This window comes from Octopus sinensis, linkage group LG27 (assembly GCF_006345805.1).
Source record: "Octopus sinensis linkage group LG27, ASM634580v1, whole genome shotgun sequence".
NCBI lineage: Eukaryota > Metazoa > Mollusca > Cephalopoda > Octopoda > Octopodidae > Octopus > Octopus sinensis.
Window position 1 is genome coordinate 16,137,043 of NC_043023.1, and position 21,209 is coordinate 16,158,251.

General features: G+C 38.0%; 2 protein-coding genes across 5 annotated transcripts in view; one reads left to right on the forward strand and one right to left on the reverse strand.

The window, feature by feature from the left end:
• LOC118768153 overlaps positions 1 to 21,209 on the reverse strand; it is a 75,187-nt gene that overhangs the window by 27,036 nt on the left and 26,942 nt on the right. The window lies entirely within an intron of this gene.
• LOC115225109 lies at positions 740 to 20,589 on the forward strand. 4 transcript variants are annotated; one of them, XM_036514083.1, is made up of 5 exons: positions 740 to 1,089; positions 5,719 to 5,780; positions 7,781 to 7,819; positions 11,519 to 11,767; positions 12,819 to 13,003. In XM_036514083.1, the coding sequence occupies exons 2-5, from the start codon at positions 5,744 to 5,746 to the stop codon at positions 12,986 to 12,988; spliced, it is 495 nt and encodes a 164-aa protein (XP_036369976.1). In that variant the 5' UTR covers positions 740 to 1,089; positions 5,719 to 5,743; the 3' UTR covers positions 12,989 to 13,003. The 4 variants fall into 4 exon arrangements, with proteins under 4 accessions (XP_036369976.1, XP_036369975.1, XP_029651898.1 ...); XM_036514082.1 differs by lacking the exon at positions 740 to 1,089 and adding an exon at positions 5,170 to 5,423; XM_029796038.2 differs by lacking the exons at positions 740 to 1,089; positions 12,819 to 13,003 and adding exons at positions 5,174 to 5,423; positions 20,354 to 20,589.

Sequence of the window (21,209 nt, forward strand, 5' to 3'; positions counted from 1 at the left end):
ATCTCAAAATTTCATTCCTCGACTAAATAAGTACCAGTTATGCACTGGGGTCGTTGTAATCGACTTAATCCGTTTGTCTATCTTTGTTTAGCCCCTTGTGGGTAGTAAAGAAATAGGTATTTCGTCTGTCGTAACGTTCTGAGTTCAAATTCCGCCGAGGTCGACTTTGCCTTTCATGCTTTCAGGGTCGATTAAATAAGTACCAGTTACGCACTGGGGTCGATGTAATCGACTTAAACCGTTTGTCTGTCCTTGTTTGTCCCCTCTGTGTTTAGCCCCTTGTGAGTAGTAAAGAAATAGGTATTTCGTCTGCCGTTACGTTCTGAGTTCAAATTCCGCCGAGGTCGACTTTGCCTTTCATCCTTTCGGGGTCGATAAATTAAGTACCAGTTACGCACTGGGATCGATGTAATCGACTTAAACCGTTTGTCTGTCCTTGTTTGTCCCCTCTGTGTTTAGCCCCTTGTGGGTAGTAAAGAAATAGGTATTTCGTCTGCCGTTACGTTGTGAGTTCAAATTCCGCCGAGGTCGACTTTGCCTTTCATCCTTTCGGGGTCGATAAATTAAGTACCAGTTACGCACTGGGATCGATATAATCGACTTAAACCGTTTGTCTGTCCTTGTTTGTCCTCTCTGTGTTTAACCCCTTGTGGGTAGTAAAGAAATAGGTATTTCGTCTGTCGTAACGTTCTGAGTTCAAATTTTGGGCGTTGTGCCTAGTAGAGTAGAAAAGAACGTGAACGAACAAGCACACACACACAACCCATAAGCTATTTCTCCTCCTCATCCCATTTTAGCAGCTATTACGGATGTCACGAAAATATCCGAAGTGAATTGTCGAGTCGTCACAGAAACAACGGAGTTCTTGTTATAATTTTTGTCGAGACAAAACGAAGGAACACGCCCCAAAGTTTCAAACTCTTTTGTTAAAAAATAACAATTAGCAATTAATTAAAGAACAAACAAAAAAAAACCAGATTGGTGAAAAGAAAGCAGCTCGGATAACGGACAGAGTCAACAACTATTGAAAAGGTTGGAAGAGGCAAAGAAAACTTTAGGAATAATAGGTAATTAGCGGAAACTTTAACGGTGAGTGTGTTAAATAACAAAGCACCTTGCATCAGCACGAACTCGCATGAAAATCTTGCAAACCGAACCCCAAAACGAAATGCATGTATGTATGTGTGTATGTACGTATGTATGTATGTATGTGTGTATGTATGTATGTGTGTGTATGTATGTATGTATGTATGTATGCATGCATGCATGCATGTATGTATGTGTGTATGTACGTATGTATGTATGTATGTATGTATGTATGTATGTATGTGTGTATGTGTGTATGTATGTATGTATGTATGTATGTGTGTATATATGTGTGTATGTGCGTATGTATGTATGTATGTGTGTGTGTATCTATGTATGTATGTATGTTCATATGTATGTATGTATGTAAGTATCTATGTATGTGCGTATGTACGTAAGTATGTATGTATGTGTGTGTATGTACGTATGTATGTATGTATGTACGTACGTACGTATGAAACGTAAGTATGTATGTATGTGGGTATGTATGTACGTACGTATGGAACGTAAGTATGTATGTAAGTATGTATGTATGTATGTATGTATGTATGTAAGTATGTAAGTATGTATGTATGTAAGTATGTATGTATGTACGTACGTATGGAACGTAAGTATGTATGTAAGTATGTATGTATGTAAGTATGTAAGTATGTATGTATGTAAGTATGTATGTATGTACGTACGTATGGAACGTAAGTATGTATGTAAGTATGTATGTATGTATGTATGTATGTACGTACGTATGGAACGTAAGTATGTATGTAAGTATGTATGTATGTAAGTATGTAAGTATGTATGTATGTAAGTATGTATGTATGTATGTATGTATGTACGTACGTATGGAACGTAAGTATGTATGTAAGTATGTATGTATGTATGTATGTAAGTACGTATGTGTGTATGTATGTATGTATGTATGTATGTACGTACGTATGGAACGTAAGTATGCATGTAAGTATGTGTGTATGTGTGTATGTATGTATGTATGCATTATTTGATTAAAAAACAAAAAAAAAGTCAGTGTTTTGGCTGATGTCACTCACATAAGTCGGGTTGTTGAATGATACAGATTGTAGATGATGACGTTGGCATCCTTTTTGTGTCTCTGGAGGCAATGGAATTGCGCATAAAATAATCTAGTCTAGCTTTTACATTTCATGTCCTCATATATATATCCTGCTGTGGCTGCGTAGTCCTATCCTGGACAAACACTCCTTCGGTACTACTTGAGAACAGTAGTCCAGGTGCGCGCACTCACGTAGTCAGGCATCCGCGCTAGCTAGTCGTGACTAGTCGATCCTACAACGACTAACCTAGCTAAGTAAATAAAACACAAAATAAATATTTGGCGATCCTTCGGTATAAGTACACACGTGACTTTGTTTACATTTCTGAAGATAAAAGAAACCTTTTTCTCCCACCCCTAACCCTAACCCTAAGACAAACCCCCCATATATAAAAAAAAAACACTTTCTTGAAATGTATCTGGTACTTATACCGAAGTTATGCCAAATATTTTTTTTGCGCAAAGTAAATAATTTTTGTTTAACAAAGTAAATAAAACACACACAAAAAAGTAATTTTTTTGGAGTGGTAAGTTGCTTGTTTACCAACCACATGGTTCCGGGTTCAGTCTCACTGCGTGGCACCTTGGACAAGTGTCTTCTACTATAGCCTCGGGCCGACCAAAGCCTTGTGAGTGGACTTGGTAGACAGAAACTGAAAGAAGCCCGTCGTATATATATATATAAGCCCGTCGTATATATATATATATATATATATATATATATATATATATATATATATATACGACGGGCTTCTTTCAGTTTCCGTCTACAAAATACACTCACAAGGCTTTGGTCGGCTCGAGGCTATAGTAGAAGACACTTGTCCAAGGTGCCACGCAGTGGGACTGAACCCGGAACCATGTGGTTCGTAAACAAGCTACTTACCACACAGCCACACATATGTGTGTTGTGCGTGTGTGTTTGTGTGTCTGTGTTTGTCTCCCTAGCATTGCTTGACAACCGATGCTGGTGTGTTTATGTCCCCGTCACTTAGCGGTTCGGCAAAAGAGACCGATTGAATAAGTACTGGGCTTACAAAAGAATAAGTCCCGGGGTCGATTTGCTCGACTAAAGGCGGTGCTCCAGCATGGCCGCAGTCGAATGACTGAAACAAGTAAAAGAGTAGAAGAGAGAGTAACGTGGGAAAATGCCATGTTCTAGAACCGCGATTTCCGCTGTAATTAAGAAAGAAAAAATCAAGGGATTTGGCTGCTATTTCAGGTCACATGGCGGAGATGTAAACGGAACCCTTCCCTCCTTTAATTTAGGGTTTTGGTGTTAGGGTTACGGAAAATAAAAGTGAAAATGAAACAAAACAGCACAGCTCCTTCCATGACTTTAGGAAACATTTTTTCACGCTTAGAGTTGCTGAAGCATGGAACAAACTGCCGGCATCAGTTGTTAGTTGTCGGATCACTGCATCCTTCAAAACTTCCATGCTTCCTGAGATTCGCCAACACTACACCTGAGCTTTCTCCCCTCCATACACACAAGCAAGCATCTATCTGACTCATACACTGTTCACTCCCCAGACATTTGTACATTACTGCAAATGCTTTATACGCACTTTTGACAAGTTGTGGGGGCACCTGAGCACTGTATACAATAATTTCATTAATTATTAATACACACACACACACACACATATATATATATATATATATATATATATATATATATATATATATATACATTCATATATGATTTATACGCACTTTTGACAAGTTGTGGTGCACCTGAGCACTGTATACAATAATTTCATTATTTATTAATACACACACACACACACACATATATATAATAATAATAATTGTGTACAGTGCTCAGGTGCACTACAACTCATCTAAAGTGTATATATAATCAGGTGTAGTTTCGGCGGATTTCGGAAAGCATGAGGGCCTTAAAGGATGCAGTGTCATGGCAGTCAACAACTGACGCAGGCAGTTTGTTCCATGCTTCAGCAACTCTGAGCGTGAAAAAATGTTTCCGAAAGTCATGGGAGCTGTATTGTTTTCTGACTTTGTAGGCATGTCCACGTGTGTTAGACACATGGAGATCAAAAAGGTGGTCAGTGTTGTTGTTGGTGAGGTGGTTGATAACTTTGTGGGTGTTTACCAAGTCCGTCGCCAAACGCCGGAGCTTCAGTGAATCCATGCCCAGGGAAACAAGGCGCTCAGAATATGGTAGGTGTCTGATGGAGGGTATGCGTTTGGTTGCACGTCTCTGGACAGATTCCAGGAGGTCAATGTTCTGTGCAAGATAGGGGTTCCAAACTGATGATGCGAATTCCAAGTGTGGTCGTACCATAGCTGTATACAGTTTTAAATAGATGGCTGGAGAGCGGCTAACAAAAGACCTGCTGAGTGATGCCAAGACACCCTCGGCCTTCCTGACAATCTTAGAGATATGCTTTGACCAACGCAAATCACTGCTGACAGTGATGCCTAGGTCACGTTCGCAAGAGGATTTCTTGATATCAGTGTTGTGGAGGGAGTAAGTGAACGCAGGGTTTTTTCTCCCAAAATGCATGGTGGTACACTTGTCCACAGCCAGTTTCAGTTGCCAGTCTGTGATCCATTGCTGCATTGTGTCTAGGTCTGATTGCAGGAAAGAGTTGTAGACATCAGGATCTGTCCTCTTGATTTCAAGGTACATCTGCAATCATATATGCTTTATACGCACTTTTGACAAGTTGTGGTGCACCTGAGCACTGTATACAATAATTTCACTATTATTTATTTATGAAGAAATTGGAAGAGGAGGGAGGACAAAAACGTCTTTCCGAAAATAGCTGAAAAAACCCTAAAAGCAGTAGAAATGCCCGAACGATGGTGGTGCTGTCATGAAATAAACATGCTTCAGATAGATTCGTTTATTTATTCATACAAACGTAATTGAGATAAAATAGGTCCATAAATAACAGTGACAAACGAAATGTATACACCGCCGGAAGTCGACAAAGAACCGCAGTAATTTTATTCACGTCATTGATTGGTTAAAATTACCGAAATACACCAACTTTAAAACGAAATAACTTCGAAAATACAAATTTTTCTCAACAACACTCAGAGTAAAAGATGTTTTATACGACACATTCTACCGAATCGGATCGGATCGGATCGATGGAAAGGTTCCGTTTATATGAGTCATCTCATCAATTGTCTCTCTTTAACACTTTCATTTTCGTATTTCTCCCGTGATATCTTGAAAATTTGTGGACGATTTCAGGCGAGCGATTCCCTAAACTAGGTTTTCACACCCGGAAAAACGGTAAACAACGTTTGATTTTTCTGTATGAAGGACAAATACATAATGTAGTTAAAATCTTATCAAATTTATGAAGAAAAAATTGCGTATTATTTAAGCGAAATTTCTCTGACACATCAGAGAGTTAAGATTATATTTATGAAAGTGAAACTAAAGCATTTAATTTTTAGTATCATCCGTTAAGATTACGGACGTTCGACGATAATAATGATGATGACGATGACTCTTAATTAGATATCTACTATTGTTTGCTTGTTGTGAAATTAGTGGAACTGAAATAATTTTTGTTGTTTTTCAGGTTTAGAAAATTATTTTCACAGATCATGGACATTCTAAAGTTCTGTTTGTCTGCATTATTTTGTAAGTTTTTATTATTCTTTTTCTTCATAATTCACTCTTGTTAATTACCCCTATACAGGTGGACACAAATCTGAAATACGTCCTACATCAATTGGGTTTTCTCTGTTTTGATGGGGACTTTTCAAATGGTTTTTTTTCATAACAAACTTAAGCCTTTCGTCACTGTATTTATTTTGAGATGCTCTGTGTTTCTTTCAATTATTTTAAATATTACAAAGAATTTAGTAAAATAACTTAGTTATCATTCAGCTAGTGTCAGGAACATAAATTGTGCCTAAGGTTTGGTGGAAGATTTTAATTCAAAACTTATGAAAACAAGACATTTGTACTACAGGGTCAGAGTTGGTTTCAGCTGGGTTGGTACCAAAAGGGTTAAGAATTGTTTCTCTATTATATATTTTAACCCTTTTGTTACCATATTTCTGTTGAGATGTTCTGTGTTTCTTTCAATTAATTTTAAATATAACAAAGAATTTAGTAAAATAACTTAGTTATTGTTAAGCTAGTGTTAGGAACATAAATTGTGACTAAGGTTTGGTGGAAGATTTTGATTCAAAACTTATGAAAACAAGACATTTGTACTCAGAGCCAGAGCCGGTTTCAGCCGGGTTGGTAACAAAAGGTTAAGAATTGTTTCTCTATTATATATTTTAACCCTTTTGTTACCATATTTCTGTTGAGATGCTCTGTGTTTCTTTCAATTATTTTAAATATAATAAAGAATTTAGTAAAATAACTTAGTTATTGTTAAGCTAGTGTTAGGAACATAAATTGTGACTAAGGTTTGGTGGAAGATATTAATTCAAAACTTTTGAAAACAAGACATTTGTACTACAGGGTCAGAGGTGGTTTCAGCCAGGTTCATATCAAAAGGGTTAAGAATTGTTTCTCTATTATATATTTTTAACCCTTTTGTTACCATATTTCTGTTGAGATTTTCTGTGTTTCTTTCAATTAATTTTAAATATAACAAAGAATTTAGTAAAATAATTTAGTCATCATTAAGCTAGTATTAGGAACATAAATTGTGACTAAGGTTTGGTGGAAGATTTTAATTCAAGACTTATGAAAACAAGACATTTGTACTACAGGGTCAGAGGTGGTTTCAGCCAGGTTGGTATCAAAAGGGTTAAGAATTGTTTCTCTATTATATATTTTTAAAGATGATAGGAGAAAGCTTTTTATGAAAAAAAACAATTTTTGAAAATTTATTAAAAAAAAAATTGGTTGTCTCACATGAAACTTAGGATTTGTCGGTATTAATGTGTGTGTAATAACTAAATTTTTTCTACATTAACCTTTGATGTAATAATATACAAACACTAAAATATATACTCTTTTACTTGTTTCAGTCATTTTTTTCACCTGAATCCCTTCTCTACCCAGCCCCAGACCGATTTTTTTTTTTGCACTAAGCCCTCGAAAACCATGGCAAAATCCTTTTCGGTAAAGGTTTATTTGTCAGTCTGCCATTTGACAGGGGTCTGGAATAGGGCACCCACATAAATTGGTCTATCTCTGTTTTGACAGGTACTTTTTACCCACTGCGTGGCATCTTGGGCAAGGGTCTTCTGCTATAGCCCCGGGCCGACCAAAGCGTTGTGAGTGGATTTGGTAGACGGAAACTGAAAGAAGCCCGTCGTATATATATGTGTTTGTGTGTCTGTGTTTGTCCCCGTAGCACTGCTCGACAACCGATGCTGGTGTATTTACGTCCCCGTCACTTAGCGGTTCAGCAAAAGAGACCGATAGAATAAGTACTGGGCTTACAAAGAATAAGTCCCGGGGTCGATTTGCTCGACTAAAGGCGGTGCTCTAGCATGGCCGCAGTCAGGTGGCTGAGACAAGTAAAGAGTAAGAGTAATCTAACCCTTGTGGGGATCCTGATCTGAAACTCTGCCAATGAAATAGCCATTTTCCTTCTAATGTAACGTTCATTTATTCACAATATTTTGAATAATTTCATCTTAAAATCAAAAATTTGTTTTCATCTTTTACAGGTTTGGCAAGTGCGGCAAGTTATGAAATTAAGCAAAGTGGTAAATAATGGATAAACAAACCTTTTTCCCCTTTTAAACTAGACATTACCTGGATCTTTTCCGTTTGACCAGCAGTTTTTAAAAATAATTTCCACGTAACTAGACACGTTTAAACTTCGTATACTGGTAGAATGTGTTTATAAAACATCTTTTTCTCTTGGCTTTATCGAGAAAATTCTATAGTTGTAAGATATTTGTTGTTTTTTTTCCTTCAATTTCTGCAATTTCAACCAATCAATGACGTCTATTGAGGTAAAAAAAAAGCACATTCTGTGCCGTATGAATATGTCCCTCGTTTAAGAAACAGATTGAGTTTATTTACATTTCTGAAGAAGGAAAGATACCCTTCCCCCACCCCTAATCCTAACTTTAACCCTAAAACAGATTGAAATGCAATAGATCGATACTAGGGTCATAATTATGGGTGACAATTTCATATGACACCGCTAGAAAAAACTGCCGTTCAAACCGAAAAGATCCCATTACCTTTTCAGTTCTGTCTTCTATTTCTTTCTCTTAATTCAAAGCTTTTAGTCACTATTTTGCTTTTGGTTTCTTTAAAGTTTTTATTCTGACCATCGAGAAGGGCTAAAGAGCCAGAAATACACATTGAGGAAACACTAGAGCAGTGGGTTTTAACCAGGGTCAAGATGGCTTGTGGGGGTACTTATAAAATGGCCACCTTCAATCTTGCCATGGATCCAACAAGCCACAGCATTGTGGCAGGCTCCTTTGCAGGCATTGGCAAGGTTTCGATTTCTTGATGACCTTCCTAACACTGACCCCTTTACAAAGTGTGGTGGGTGCATTTTTTTATTATTGCACACCTTTCCTTTTTTATTATGCATACCTTTCCTTCTTGGGACACAAAACTCTACTTGTGAAGACCTGTTGAGGCAAGTGGGAATCAAAATCAAAATCGATCAACATCAATGGAAATTGTAGCTGTGATACCAGTGCCGGTGGCACGTAAAAAGCACCATCGGAACGTGGCCAGCGCCGCCCCGACGGGCCTCCGTGCCAGTGGCATGTAAAAAGCACCAGCCGATCTTGGCCGTTTGCCAGCCTCACCTGGCACATAAAAAGCACCCACTACACTACACTCACGGAGTGGTTGGCGTTAGGAAGGGCATCCAGCTGTAGAAACATTGCCAGATCAGATTGGGCCTGGTGCAGCCTTCTGGCTTCACAGACCCCGGTCGATCCATCCAACCCATGCTAGCATGGAAAGTGGACGTTAAACAATGAGGATGATATAAACACTACTGAATTGGTTTCCATTTCTCTGGGATTATGATTGTCATTCTAAAGAGGATTATGGTTACGATGCTTATCCTCCGTCATTCAAGGTCCACGTTCCATGCTGGCATCATTGACCCCTTTTCGGTGCCAATCATTTTACAGTGCACTGGAGCCTTTCTTTGCACATAACTGGCCCCTAGTGAAGTCACCAAATAACGGGAAAGGCAAAGGAAGAGGAAGGAAACAAACCTTCACTGAAGAGCATAGTAGAGAGGGAGATGGTTTTATGTCAGGTGTTGAGAGGTATACCAGGTATGATAGAAACACAGGTGAGCTGGCAGAATCGTTAGCACGGCGGGCGAAAAGGCTTAGCGGTATATCGTCTGCCGCTACATTCTGAGTTCAAATTCCGCTAAGGTCGACTTTACCTTTCATCCTTTTGGGGTTGATTAAATAAGTACCAGTTATGCACTGGAGTCGATGTAATCGACTTAATACCTATGTCTGCCCTTGTTTGTCTCCTCTATGTTTAGCCCCTTGAGGGTAGTAAAGAAATAGGTATTTCGTCTGTCTTTACGTTCTGAGTTCGAATTCCGCCGAGGTTGACTTTGTCTTTCATCCTTTCGGGATCGATAAATTAAGGACAAGTTACGCACTGGGGTCGATGTAATCGCCTTAATCCGTTTGTCTGTCCTCATTTAGCCCCTTATGGGTAGTAAAGAAATGGGTATGATAGAAGGACAGGAAACCGTGTCTTACTGCAGTGACCCTGCATTATATAAGGGTGGGTGGGAGTGAGTGGATAGGGACATGGTTTAATCAGGGGTACACCCATGTCTGATGAAGTTATGTTCCAGTAAACATAAATCTCATTAAATTAAAACTCATTAGGCTGAGTGTAATTAGATGTCTAATTTCTTTTGATGGTCTCTATTGCACATTTTCCCTTTTAATTTCCAGGGGCAAAACTATTAACCCTTTAGCATTCAGATTATTCGGTCAAATGTAATCCTTTTTTATTCTCAATGTTTTGGATTAATCATGGATTATCTCATAGCTTTGAGATTTCAATGATGTGATGCTTTATTTCCAGAATGACATTGTAGTTTAGATGGGAGAGGTCAGATATGGCTAGTTTGAACATCAGACAAGTAGAGTACTTGGATCTGATATCACTAGGCACCATTCGAGCGTGATCGTTACCAACGTCACCTTACTGGCACCTGTGCCGGTGGCATGTGTAAAAAGATTCGAGCGAGGTCTTTGCCAGTACCACCTGAGGGGCCCCCGTGCCAGTGGCACATAAAAAGCACCCACTACACTCTCGGAGTGGTTGGCGTTAGGAAGGACATGCAGCTGTAGAAACTCTGCCAGATCAAGATTGGAGCCTGGTGCAGCCATCTGGTTCGCCAGCCCTCAGTCAAAATCGTCCAACCCATGCTAGCATGGAAAGCGGATGTTAAACGATGATGATGATGATATTCACTAGTTTAAATGCTAAAGGGTTAAATTTGGACGTGAGGTGAAGGCCTGGCTGTGATTAGGAACTTTTCTTTCCAAGCGCATAATTTAAGGTCCAGTCCCCCTGTATGGCACCTTGTTTAAGTGTCCTCCACTATAGCCCCAGGCCAGCAAAAGCCTTGTGAGTGGATTAGGTAGACAGGAGCTAAAAGGAGCCCACTGTGTGTATATATGGGATGTTATAGCCTTGTTTGGAAACAGATGAAGGTTTGTGACAGGAAGAGCATCCTACTGTTGAGAATGAAAAACTCTTATCCACAAAGCATGGAACAGGGGGCATCATAATGATGCTGATGTTCTGCCTTAAAGGGTTTCCGGTTGAATGAATTGACCCCAGGACTTATTCTATTGGTCTCTTTTGCTGAACCACTAAGTTACTGGGACGTAGACACACCAATACTTATTGGCAAGTGGTAGTGAGAAACAAGCACACATATAAACAAACAACAGGCTTCTTTCAGTTTCCGTCTACCAAATCCACACAGGCTGCAGTAGAAGACACTTGCCCAGGGTGCCACGCAGTGGGACTGAACCCGGAACCATGGGGTTGGTAAACAAACTACTTACCACACAGCCACTCCTGCGCCTATATATATATGTATATATATATATATATATATATATATATATATATATATATATATATATATATATATATATGTATATATATATATGTATATATATGTATATATAAACAATGGGCTTCTTTCAGTTTCCATCTATCAAATACACTCACGAGCCTTTGAAACACACAAGTGTGTATGTATATATATACACACACACATACAATGGGCTTCTTTCAGTTTCCATCTTGAAAATCCACTCACAAGCCTGATGCTGTAGTAGAAGACACTTTCCCAAGGTGCTCTGCAGTGGGACTGAACCCAGAACCGTATGATTGAAAAGCAAACTTCTTAACTGATTTCTTTATTTCAGGAACTGCTGTGCTCAATGGAAACGTCACCCTTTCGATAACAATATCTGATATGGAACGACCGGTGGTTTGGAAGTGCGACAATTATAAATATGAATGTGACAGGACATGCGCTGATGGCACTGACTATAAAGTAACACATAGTGGAGATACCTCCAAGCTTTGGATCAGAAAAGTAACTGAGAAATGTTTGACTTGGAAATTCGAAGATGAGAACCTTAATGTTGGAAAAATTGATTTGGATATAAAGAGTAAGGAAATGATTTATAATAATTTCTTTATTAACCACAGAGGGCTAACACAAAGGAAAACATTCGGGAGGGTACAGTGTGGGTTTTAGCATGTAAAAAGTCATACAAAGAATAAAAGAAATTCAAAGTAAAACCCCTGATAGTGGGGGGACTTTCAAGGGCTACACGTAAAGAAAGCCCACAAAATCCATGGTCTCCCTGACCACCAGGGTTTCATTTCATTTCATTTCATTTGAGTTTGAGTCCATGCTCAGGCCAAGTCGAAGACTCCACCCTCCGAGTCTGGTGTGGTTGCCAGGTTGTATTCTCTGTTTAATTTTGACATGTGTAGGAGCGAGTTTGAGTCAGTTTGTGCTCGTTGTGTATATCCTGGGAGATGGGGTTCATCTCTAATGGTGCTTAAGTATCTGTCCAGCTGCAAATTGAATGATTCCACACTGCATCCTGATAGATTTCTGACATGTACCGGAATGGAGTTGAATAGTTGTGCTCCTCGAACCAACAGACTTGACTCTCGCAGGGTTTTTGCTGCCTGGCCAGCCTTTTTGTTGATTGGTGGTAGCTGGCAGCGTCTTCCGTGGCGCAGTGAGTGGTAGGTTTTGATACCAAAGTTTGGTACCTTTTGCTCTATCATTTTCCAAATGTATATAATTCGGTATCGCTCAAATCTTCTTTCTATTGAGTACATCTTCAAGGTTTTGAGTCTTTGCCAATAGTCCAGGTCCCTCGTTTCTGAGAAGTATGAGGTAAAATTTCTTTGGAGCGATTCCATCTTAGATAGTTGGCCTTTTGTTGTTGGTGACCACAACTGAGAACAGTAGTCAATCCTCGGAAGTATCATACTGTTCCAGAGGGTTTTCATTGTTGAGGTATCTCTTGATTTGAAGGTGTGCAAGATCCACCCGCTGTACTTTCTTGCAGTAAGACAGACTGAGTCAAGGTGTTCTCTGAATTTTAGGCTGGTTCCCATGTGGATGCCTAAATCTTTCACATACTGTTTTTCCATTATTTGTTGTCCTGATGGGTTTCTGTAGTTTGTTGTATTTTTCAGACCTTGATCTGTTCCGTAGCGGGTTGATGCCGTCTCCCGGTCTTTCCTCTCCAATATACAGGTACACTCTGAAAGAAGGCCCATTCACTCAGGTAATGCTCACCCACCTTTCAACAAACTGCTTGGAAGCCAGCACTTACCTCTCCACCCTGATTTTCCTCTTCAAGTGAAACCTGAAAAAGTTTATTAGGGTTTTGATAAAATGGCAATTGCTGGTCTTCAGCGCTTTCAGACATGTCCATCACACGATCCCTTTTGCAATGGCAACTAGTCACACAGGGAGAAAGCCCACAAAATCCATGGTCTCCCTGACCACCAGGGTGGATGCCCTCTCCCAGTCTACAGGTGCACACTCAGGCAATGCTCACCTCTCTCACCCATCTATCAAGAAACTGCAATGGAAGCCAGCACTTCCACCCTTACTTTTCTCTTTATCCTTATTTGTCTCTTCTTCAAACCTGAAAAAGATTATTTGAGCTTCAACAAAAGGACAACTGCTGGTCATCAGCCCTTTCAGACATGTCTACCACATGATCCCTTTTGCAGTGGCAACCAGAGAGATAAGGTAACTGCTTGCCCTTCCTGGCTGAAGGAAAGCGGTGAGGCCAGCTTCTCGATGGACTCAGCTGATCTCATCATCATCATCACCATCGTTTAGCGTCCGCTTTCCATGCTAGCATGGGTTGGACGGTTCGACCGGGGTCTGGGAAGCCAGAAGGCTGCACCAGGCCCAGTCTGATCTGGCAATGTTTCTACAGCTGGATGCCCTTCCTAACGTCAACCACTCCATGAGTGCAGTGGGTGCTTTTTATGTGCCACCGGCACAGGTGCCAGACGAGGCTGGCAACGGCCACGGTCGGATTGGTGCATTTTACGTGCTACCGGCACGAGGGCCAGGCAAGGCTGGCAATGGCCATGATCGGATGGTTCTCTTATGTACCACCGGCACTAGTATCACATCTGCAATTTCCATTGATGTTGATCTGTTCTGTCTGTCTGTCTGTGTGTGTCTTCTAGGATCTCGGGCATCCTCCATCCGATTGCGCTCAAATTTGATATGTAGATACCAACGGTATCAGGGCATGTATAAGTCTTGAAAATAAGTCTTGCCAGATCAAGATTGAAGCCTGGTGCAGCCATCTGGTTCGCCAGCCCTCAGTCAAATCGTCCAAACCATGTTAGCATGGAAACAGATGTTAAATGATGATGATGATGATGATTTAATTGTTCATGTGAAAGAAGAATTCAAAGAGAAAAATATTAATAGCAACAATTGACAAAACCACTGTCTTTACTTTTGCTTTTTAACTTTTCTAAATGATGGACTGATCTATGGACCTTTCCACTTTTGTGCTAGAAGGAAGAAAATTAATCCCCTTTGCTAATGTTGTAAAAGAGGACATGATCTGAAGAGAACATATAATCTTTTAGACATAGTAATCTAGGATACTGATGTGTATTAACCCTTGGATCTTTTCCGTTTGACTGGCAGTTTTTTAAAATAATTTCCACGTAACTAAACACTTTTAAACTTCGTATACTGGTAGAATGTGTTTATAAAACATCTTTTTCTCTTGGCTTTATTGAGAAAATTCTATAGTTTGAGAAAATTCTATAGTTTGTAAGATATTTGGGATCTTTTCGGTTTGAACGGCAGTTTTTAAAATAATTTCCATGTAACTAAACACTTTTAAACTTCGTATACTGGTAGAATGTGTTTATAAAACATCTTTTTCTCTTGGCTTTATTGAGAAAATTCTATAGTTTGTAAGATATTTGCGATCTTTTCGGTTTGACCGGCAGTTTTTTAAAATAATTTCCACGTAACTAAACACTTTTAAACTTCGTATACTGGTAGAATGTGTTTATAAAACATCTTTTTCTCTTGGCTTTATTGAGAAAATTCTATAGTTTGTAAGATATTTGGGATCTTTTCGGTTTGAACGGCAGTTTTTTAAAATAATTCCACGTAACTAAACACTTTTAAACTTTGTATACTGGTAGAATGTGTTTATAAAACATCTTTTTCTCTTGGCTTTATTGAGAAAATTCTATAGTTTGTAAGATATTTGGGATCTTTTCGGTTTGAACGACAGTTTTTTAAAATAATTTCCACGTAACTAAACACTTTTAAACTTTGTATACTGGTAGAATGTGTTTATAAAACATCTTTTTCTCTTGGCTTTATTGAGAAAATTCTATAGTTTGTAAGATATTTGGGATCTTTTCGGTTTGAACGACAGTTTTTAAAATAAATTCCACGTAACTAAACACTTTTAAACTTCGTATACTGGTAGAATGTGTTTATAAAACATCTTTTTCTCTTGGCTTTATTGAGAAAATTCTATAGTTTGTAAGATATTTGGGATCTTTTCGGTTTGACCAGCAGTTTTTTAAAATAATTTCCATGTAACTAAACACTTTTAAACTTCGTATACTGGTAGAATGTGTTTAAAAACATCTTTTCTCTTGGCTTTATTGAGAAAATTCTATAGTTTGTAAGATATTTGGGATCTTTTCGGTTTGACCGGCAGTTTTTTAAAATAATTTCCACGTAACTAAACACTTTTAAACTTCGTATACTGGTAGAATGTGTTTATAAAACATCTTTTTCTCTTGGCTTTATTGAGAAAATTCTATAGTTTGTAAGATATTTGGGATCTTTTCGGTTTGAACGGCAGTTTTTTAAAATAAATTCCACGTAACTAAACACTTTTAAACTTTGTATACTGGTAGAATGTGTTTATAAAACATCTTTTTCTCTTGGCTTTATTGAGAAAATTCTATAGTTTGTAAGATATTTGGGATCTTTTCGGTTTGACCGGCAGTTTTTTAAAATAATTTCCACGTAACTAAACACTTTTAAACTTCGTATACTGGTAGAATGTGTTTATAAAACATCTTTTTCTCTTGGCTTTATTGAGAAAATTCTATAGTTTGTAAGATATTTGGGATCTTTTCGGTTTGACCGGCAGTTTTTTAAAATAATTTCCACGTAACTAAACACTTTTAAACTTCGTATACTGGTAGAATGTGTTTATAAAACATCTTTTTCTCTTGGCTTTATTGAGAAAATTCTATAGTTTGTAAGATATTTGGGATCTTTTCGGTTTGAACGACAGTTTTTTAAAATAATTCCACGTAACTAAACACTTTTAAACTTTGTATACTGGTAGAATGTGTTTATAAAACATCTTTTTCTCTTGGCTTTATTGAGAAAATTCTATAGTTTGTAAGATATTTGGGATCTTTTCGGTTTGAACGGCAGTTTTTTAAAATAATTTCCACGTAACTAAACACTTTTAAACTTCGTATACTGGTAGAATGTGTTTATAAAACATCTTTTTCTCTTGGCTTTATTGAGAAAATTCTATAGTTTGTAAGATATTTGGGATCTTTTCGGTTTGAACGACAGTTTTTTAAAATAATTTCCACGTAACTAAACACTTTTAAACTTCGTATACTGGTAGAATGTGTTTATAAAACATCTTTTTCTCTTGGCTTTATTGAGAAAATTCTATAGTTTGTAAGATATTTGGGATCTTTTCGGTTTGAACGGCAGTTTTTTAAAATAATTTCCACGTAACTAAACACTTTTAAACTTTGTATACTGGTAGAATGTGTTTATAAAACATCTTTTTCTCTTGGCTTTATTGAGAAAATTCTATAGTTTGTAAGATATTTGGGATCTTTTCGGTTTGAACGGCAGTTTTTTAAAATAATTTCCACGTAACTAAACACTTTTAAACTTCGTATACTGGTAGAATGTGTTTATAAAACATCTTTTTCTCTTGGCTTTATTGAGAAAATTCTATAGTTTGTAAGATATTTGGGATCTTTTCGGTTTGAACGGCAGTTTTTAAAAATAATTTCCACGTAACTAAACACTTTTAAACTTCGTATACTGGTAGAATGTGTTTATAAAACATCTTTTTCTCTTGGCTTTATTGAGAAAATTCTATAGTTTGTAAGATATTTGGGATCTTTTCGGTTTGAACGGCAGTTTTTTAAAATAATTTCCACGTAACTAAACACTTTTAAACTTCGTATACTGGTAGAATGTGTTTATAAAACATCTTTTTCTCTTGGCTTTATTGAGAAAATTCTATAGTTTGTAAGATATTTGGGTCTTTTCGGTTTGAACGGCAGTTTTTAAAATAATTTCCACGTAACTAAACACTTTTAAACTTCGTATACTGGTAGAATGTGTTTATAAAACATCTTTTTTCTCTTGGCTTTATTGAGAAAATTCTATAGTTTGTAAGATATTTGGGATCTTTTCGGTTTGAACGGCAGTTTTTTTAAAATAATTCCACGTAACTAAACACTTTTAAACTTCGTATACTGGTAGAATGTGTTTATAAAACATCTTTTTCTCTTGGCTTTATTGAAAAAATTCTATAGTTTGTAAGATATTTGGGATCTTTTCGGTTTGAACGGCAGTTTTTTAAAATAATTTCCACGTAACTAAACACTTTTAAACTTGTATACTGGTAGAATGTGTTTATAAAACATCTTTTTCTCTTGGCTTTATTGAGAAAATTCTATAGTTTGTAAGATATTTGGGATCTTTTCGGTTTGAACGGCAGTTTTTTAAAATAAATTCCACGTAACTAAACATTTTAAACTTCGTATACTGGTAGAATGTGTTTATAAAACATCTTTTTCTCTTGGCTTTATTGAGAAAATTCTATAGTTTGTAAGATATTTGGGATCTTTTCAGTTTGACCAGCAGTTTTTAAAAATAATTTCCACGTAACCTAAGCACTTTTAAACTTCGTATACTGGTAGAATGTGTTTATAAAACATCTTTTTTCTCTTGGCTTTATTGAGAAAATTCTATAGTTTGTAAGATATTTGGGATCTTTTCGGTTTGAACGGCAGTTTTTTAAAATAATTTCCACGTAACTAAACACTTTTAAAAACTTCGTATACTGGTAATGTGTTTATAAAAAACATCTTTTTCTCTTGGCTTTATTGAGAAAATTCTATAGTTTGTAAGATATTTGGGATCTTTTCGGTTTGAACGGCAGTTTTTAAAATAATTTCCACGTAACTAAACATTTTTCTTCGTATACTGGTAGAATATGTTATAAAACATCTTTTTCCCCACTTGGCTTTATTGAACCTAAACATAGTTTTGAAAACTTCGATATTTACTGGTAGAACGGCATTTTTATAAAACATCTTTTTCTCTTGCTTTATTGAGAAAAATCCTATAGTTTGTAAATATTTTGGGATCTTTTTCGGTTTGAAACGGCAGTTTTTAAATAAATCTTTTCCACATAACTAAACATTTTTAAAATCTTTTCGTATACTGGTAGAATATGGTTTATTAAGAAAACAAAATCTTTTTCTCTTGGCTTTATCTTTTTCTCTTGGCTTTATTGAGAAATTCTATAGTTTGTAAGATATTTGTTGTTTTCTTTCCTTCAATTTCTGCAATTTCAAACCAATCAATGACGTCCATTGAGGCTAAAAAAAAGATATCCTTCCCCCACCCCTAACTAAAACCCTAAAACAGATTGAAATGCAATAGATCGATACTAGGGTCATAATTATGGGTTACAATTTCATATGACACTGCTAGAAGAAACTGCCATTCAAACCGAAATATCCTAATCCTTTTGTTTTATATTTGTATTTCTGCCAAAATCATTGCCTTGTTTCAGGTAATTTTTTAAATATAAAGAATTTAGTAAAATGACTTCATCACTCCTAAACTGGGGTTTGGAAATAAATTACTATGAAATTTTAATGAAAGGTTTTAATTTATCATTTTAAACCTTTTGTTATTTTAATTCTGTGAAAATACACTGGCTTCTTTTTGTTTTTTACAATTGGGTTGCAAGATTCTTTATGTGAGTTCGTGTGTTTGAAGCTATTCTGTTGTGTCTGGGGAGAGTCATTTTTCTTTTTGTGCCTTATAATGTACACAATCACACCGGTAAAATTTCCACTTATTTCTTATTTTTATTTTCCTAAAATTCGTTGTGTCTTGAACCTTTTCAATAGTCAAGACTATTGAAAATGTTGCAAGACACAACGAACATTTTAGGAAAATAAAAATAATTCATTAGCGTCCGCCTTCCATGCTAGCATGGGTTGGACGGTTCAACTGGGTCTGTGAAGCCAGAAGGCTGCACCAGCCCAGTCTGATCTGGCAGTGTTTCTACGGCTGGATGCCCTTCCAACGCCAACCACTCCATGAGTGTAATAGGTGCTTTTTACGTGCCACCCACACAGGTGCCAGACGGAGCTGGCAAACGGCCACAGACGGATGTGCTTTTTACATGCCACCCACGGGGGCCAGGCGAGGCTGGCAACGGCCACAATCGGATGGTGCTTTTTATGTGCCACCGGCACAGGGGCCAGGCGAGGCTGGCAAACGGCCACGGACGGATGGCGCTTTTTTACATGCCACTGGCACGGGGCCAGGCGAGGCTGGCAACGGCCACGAACGGATGGTGCTTTTTAACGTGCCAACCGGGACGGAGGCCAGTCGGGGCGGCGCTGGCAACAGCCATGATCGGATGGTTCACTTACTTGTCACCAGCACTGGTATCACAGCTGCAATTTCCATTGATTGTTGATCAATTTTGGTTTTGCTTTCTGATATCTGATTTGATTTGGTTTGATTTTGATTTTTGATTTTGATTTTCACTTGCCTCAACGGGTCTTCACAAGTGGAGTTTTGTGTCCCAAGAAGGAAAGGTATGTATAAGTCGACTGGCTACATACCAGGTAGAGGGCTAGGTTATGGTCTCACTAGTCTTGTGCCGGGTCTTCTCACGCACAGCATACTTCCATAGGTCTCGGTCTCTATGGAAATTTTATCGGTGAGTGGTTTTACATTATAAGGCACAAAAAGAAATGACTCTCCCCCAGACACAATAGAATATACTGGCTTAGTTTCAATTAATTTGAAATATAATAATTTAATAAATAATTTTGTCATCATTAAACTGGTTTTGGGAACATTAATTAACATAAATTAATATTTTGATGGAAGGTTTTTAATTTAGCTCACTTTAAATTAGGGAATTTTCACCATGGAAACAAGGGCAGTCTTGAGCAAGTTGATAGAAGAGTGTGTGGAGGCGCAATGGCCCCGTGGTTAGGGCAGCGGACTCGCGGTCATAGGATCGCGGTTTCGATTCCCAGACCAGGTGTTTGTGAGTGTTTTTTGAGCGAAAACACCTAAATCTCCACGAGGCTCCGGCAGGGGATGGTGGTGATCCCAGCTGTACTCTTTCACCACAACTTTCTCTCACTCTTACTTCCTGTTTCTGTTGTACCTGTATTTTCAAGGGCCGGCCTCGTCACTCTCTGCGTCACGCTGAATATCCCCGAGGACTACGTTAAGGGTACACGTGTCTGTGGAGTGCTCAGCCACTTACACGTTAATTTCATTTCACGAGCAGGCGTTCCGTTGATTCGGATCAACCGGAACCCTTGTCGTCGTAACCGACGGAGTGCTTCCATCCATGAAAAGTGTATATAAATGACATATGTTTTACTGTTTATCTTTGTAGGTGATACACCTGAGGCATCCGATGATATCAAAATGAAATCGTTTGCAGGTGGTGCACAAGGAACCAGCAGCCTCAGAACCAAGTCCATCCTGTCATTGGGATGATAACTGCCGTCATCATTTATACATTTTAAGAAATACCAGTAATAATCTCAGGTGCTGGAAGGACACTCCTTTGATATTTAGTCCAGTGCTATGTGGGTAGGAAGCAAGCATTTACCACATAACCATGCCTGCCACCTATAATTTAATAAATAAGAAATTTTATAAATTGTGATTTTGATGTACACCCCCTTGTTATAAACTTTTACTGTTAAATTACTGCCACTCGATTTATGCTGTCAGCGTCATCGTCGAATCAACATCCAGGTTTCTAAAACCCGAAGCTGAAAGAAGCCCGCCATGCGTCTGTGTTTGTCCGCCCCAACATCGCTTGACAACCGGTGCTGGTGTGTTTACGTCCCGTACAAAGAATAAGTTCTGGGGTCGATTTGATCGCTAAAGGCGGTGCTCCAAATGACTGAAACAAGTAAAAGAGTATATATATATATCTCTTTACTTGTTTCAGTCATTTGACTGCGGCCATGCTGGAGCACCGCCTTTAGTCAAGCAACTCGACCCCGAGACTCATTCTCTGTAAGCTCAGTACTTATTCTATCAGTCTCTTTTGCCGAACCGCTAAGTGACAGGGACGTAAACACACAGCATCGGTTGTCAAGCAATGCTAGGGGGACAAACACAGACACACAAACGCACACATACATACATATATATATATACACAGTACGACAGGCTTCTTTCAGTTTCCGTCTACCAAATCCACTCACAAGGCTTTGTCGGCCCGACGCTATAGCAGA

What these genes read in the sequence shown, in the direction of transcription:
- LOC115225109 (XM_036514083.1), top strand. Translation starts at nt 5,744, where the DNA reads ATGGACATTCTAAAGTTCTGTTTGTCTGCATTATTTT. An exon ending in CTGTTTGTCTGCATTATTTT is followed by an intron (nt 5,781 to 7,780) that starts GTAAGTTTTTAT and finishes CATCTTTTACAG; the next exon opens with GTTTGGCAAGTGCGGCAAGT. An exon ending in TTATGAAATTAAGCAAAGTG is followed by an intron (nt 7,820 to 11,518) that starts GTAAATAATGGA and finishes TCTTTATTTCAG; the next exon opens with GAACTGCTGTGCTCAATGGA.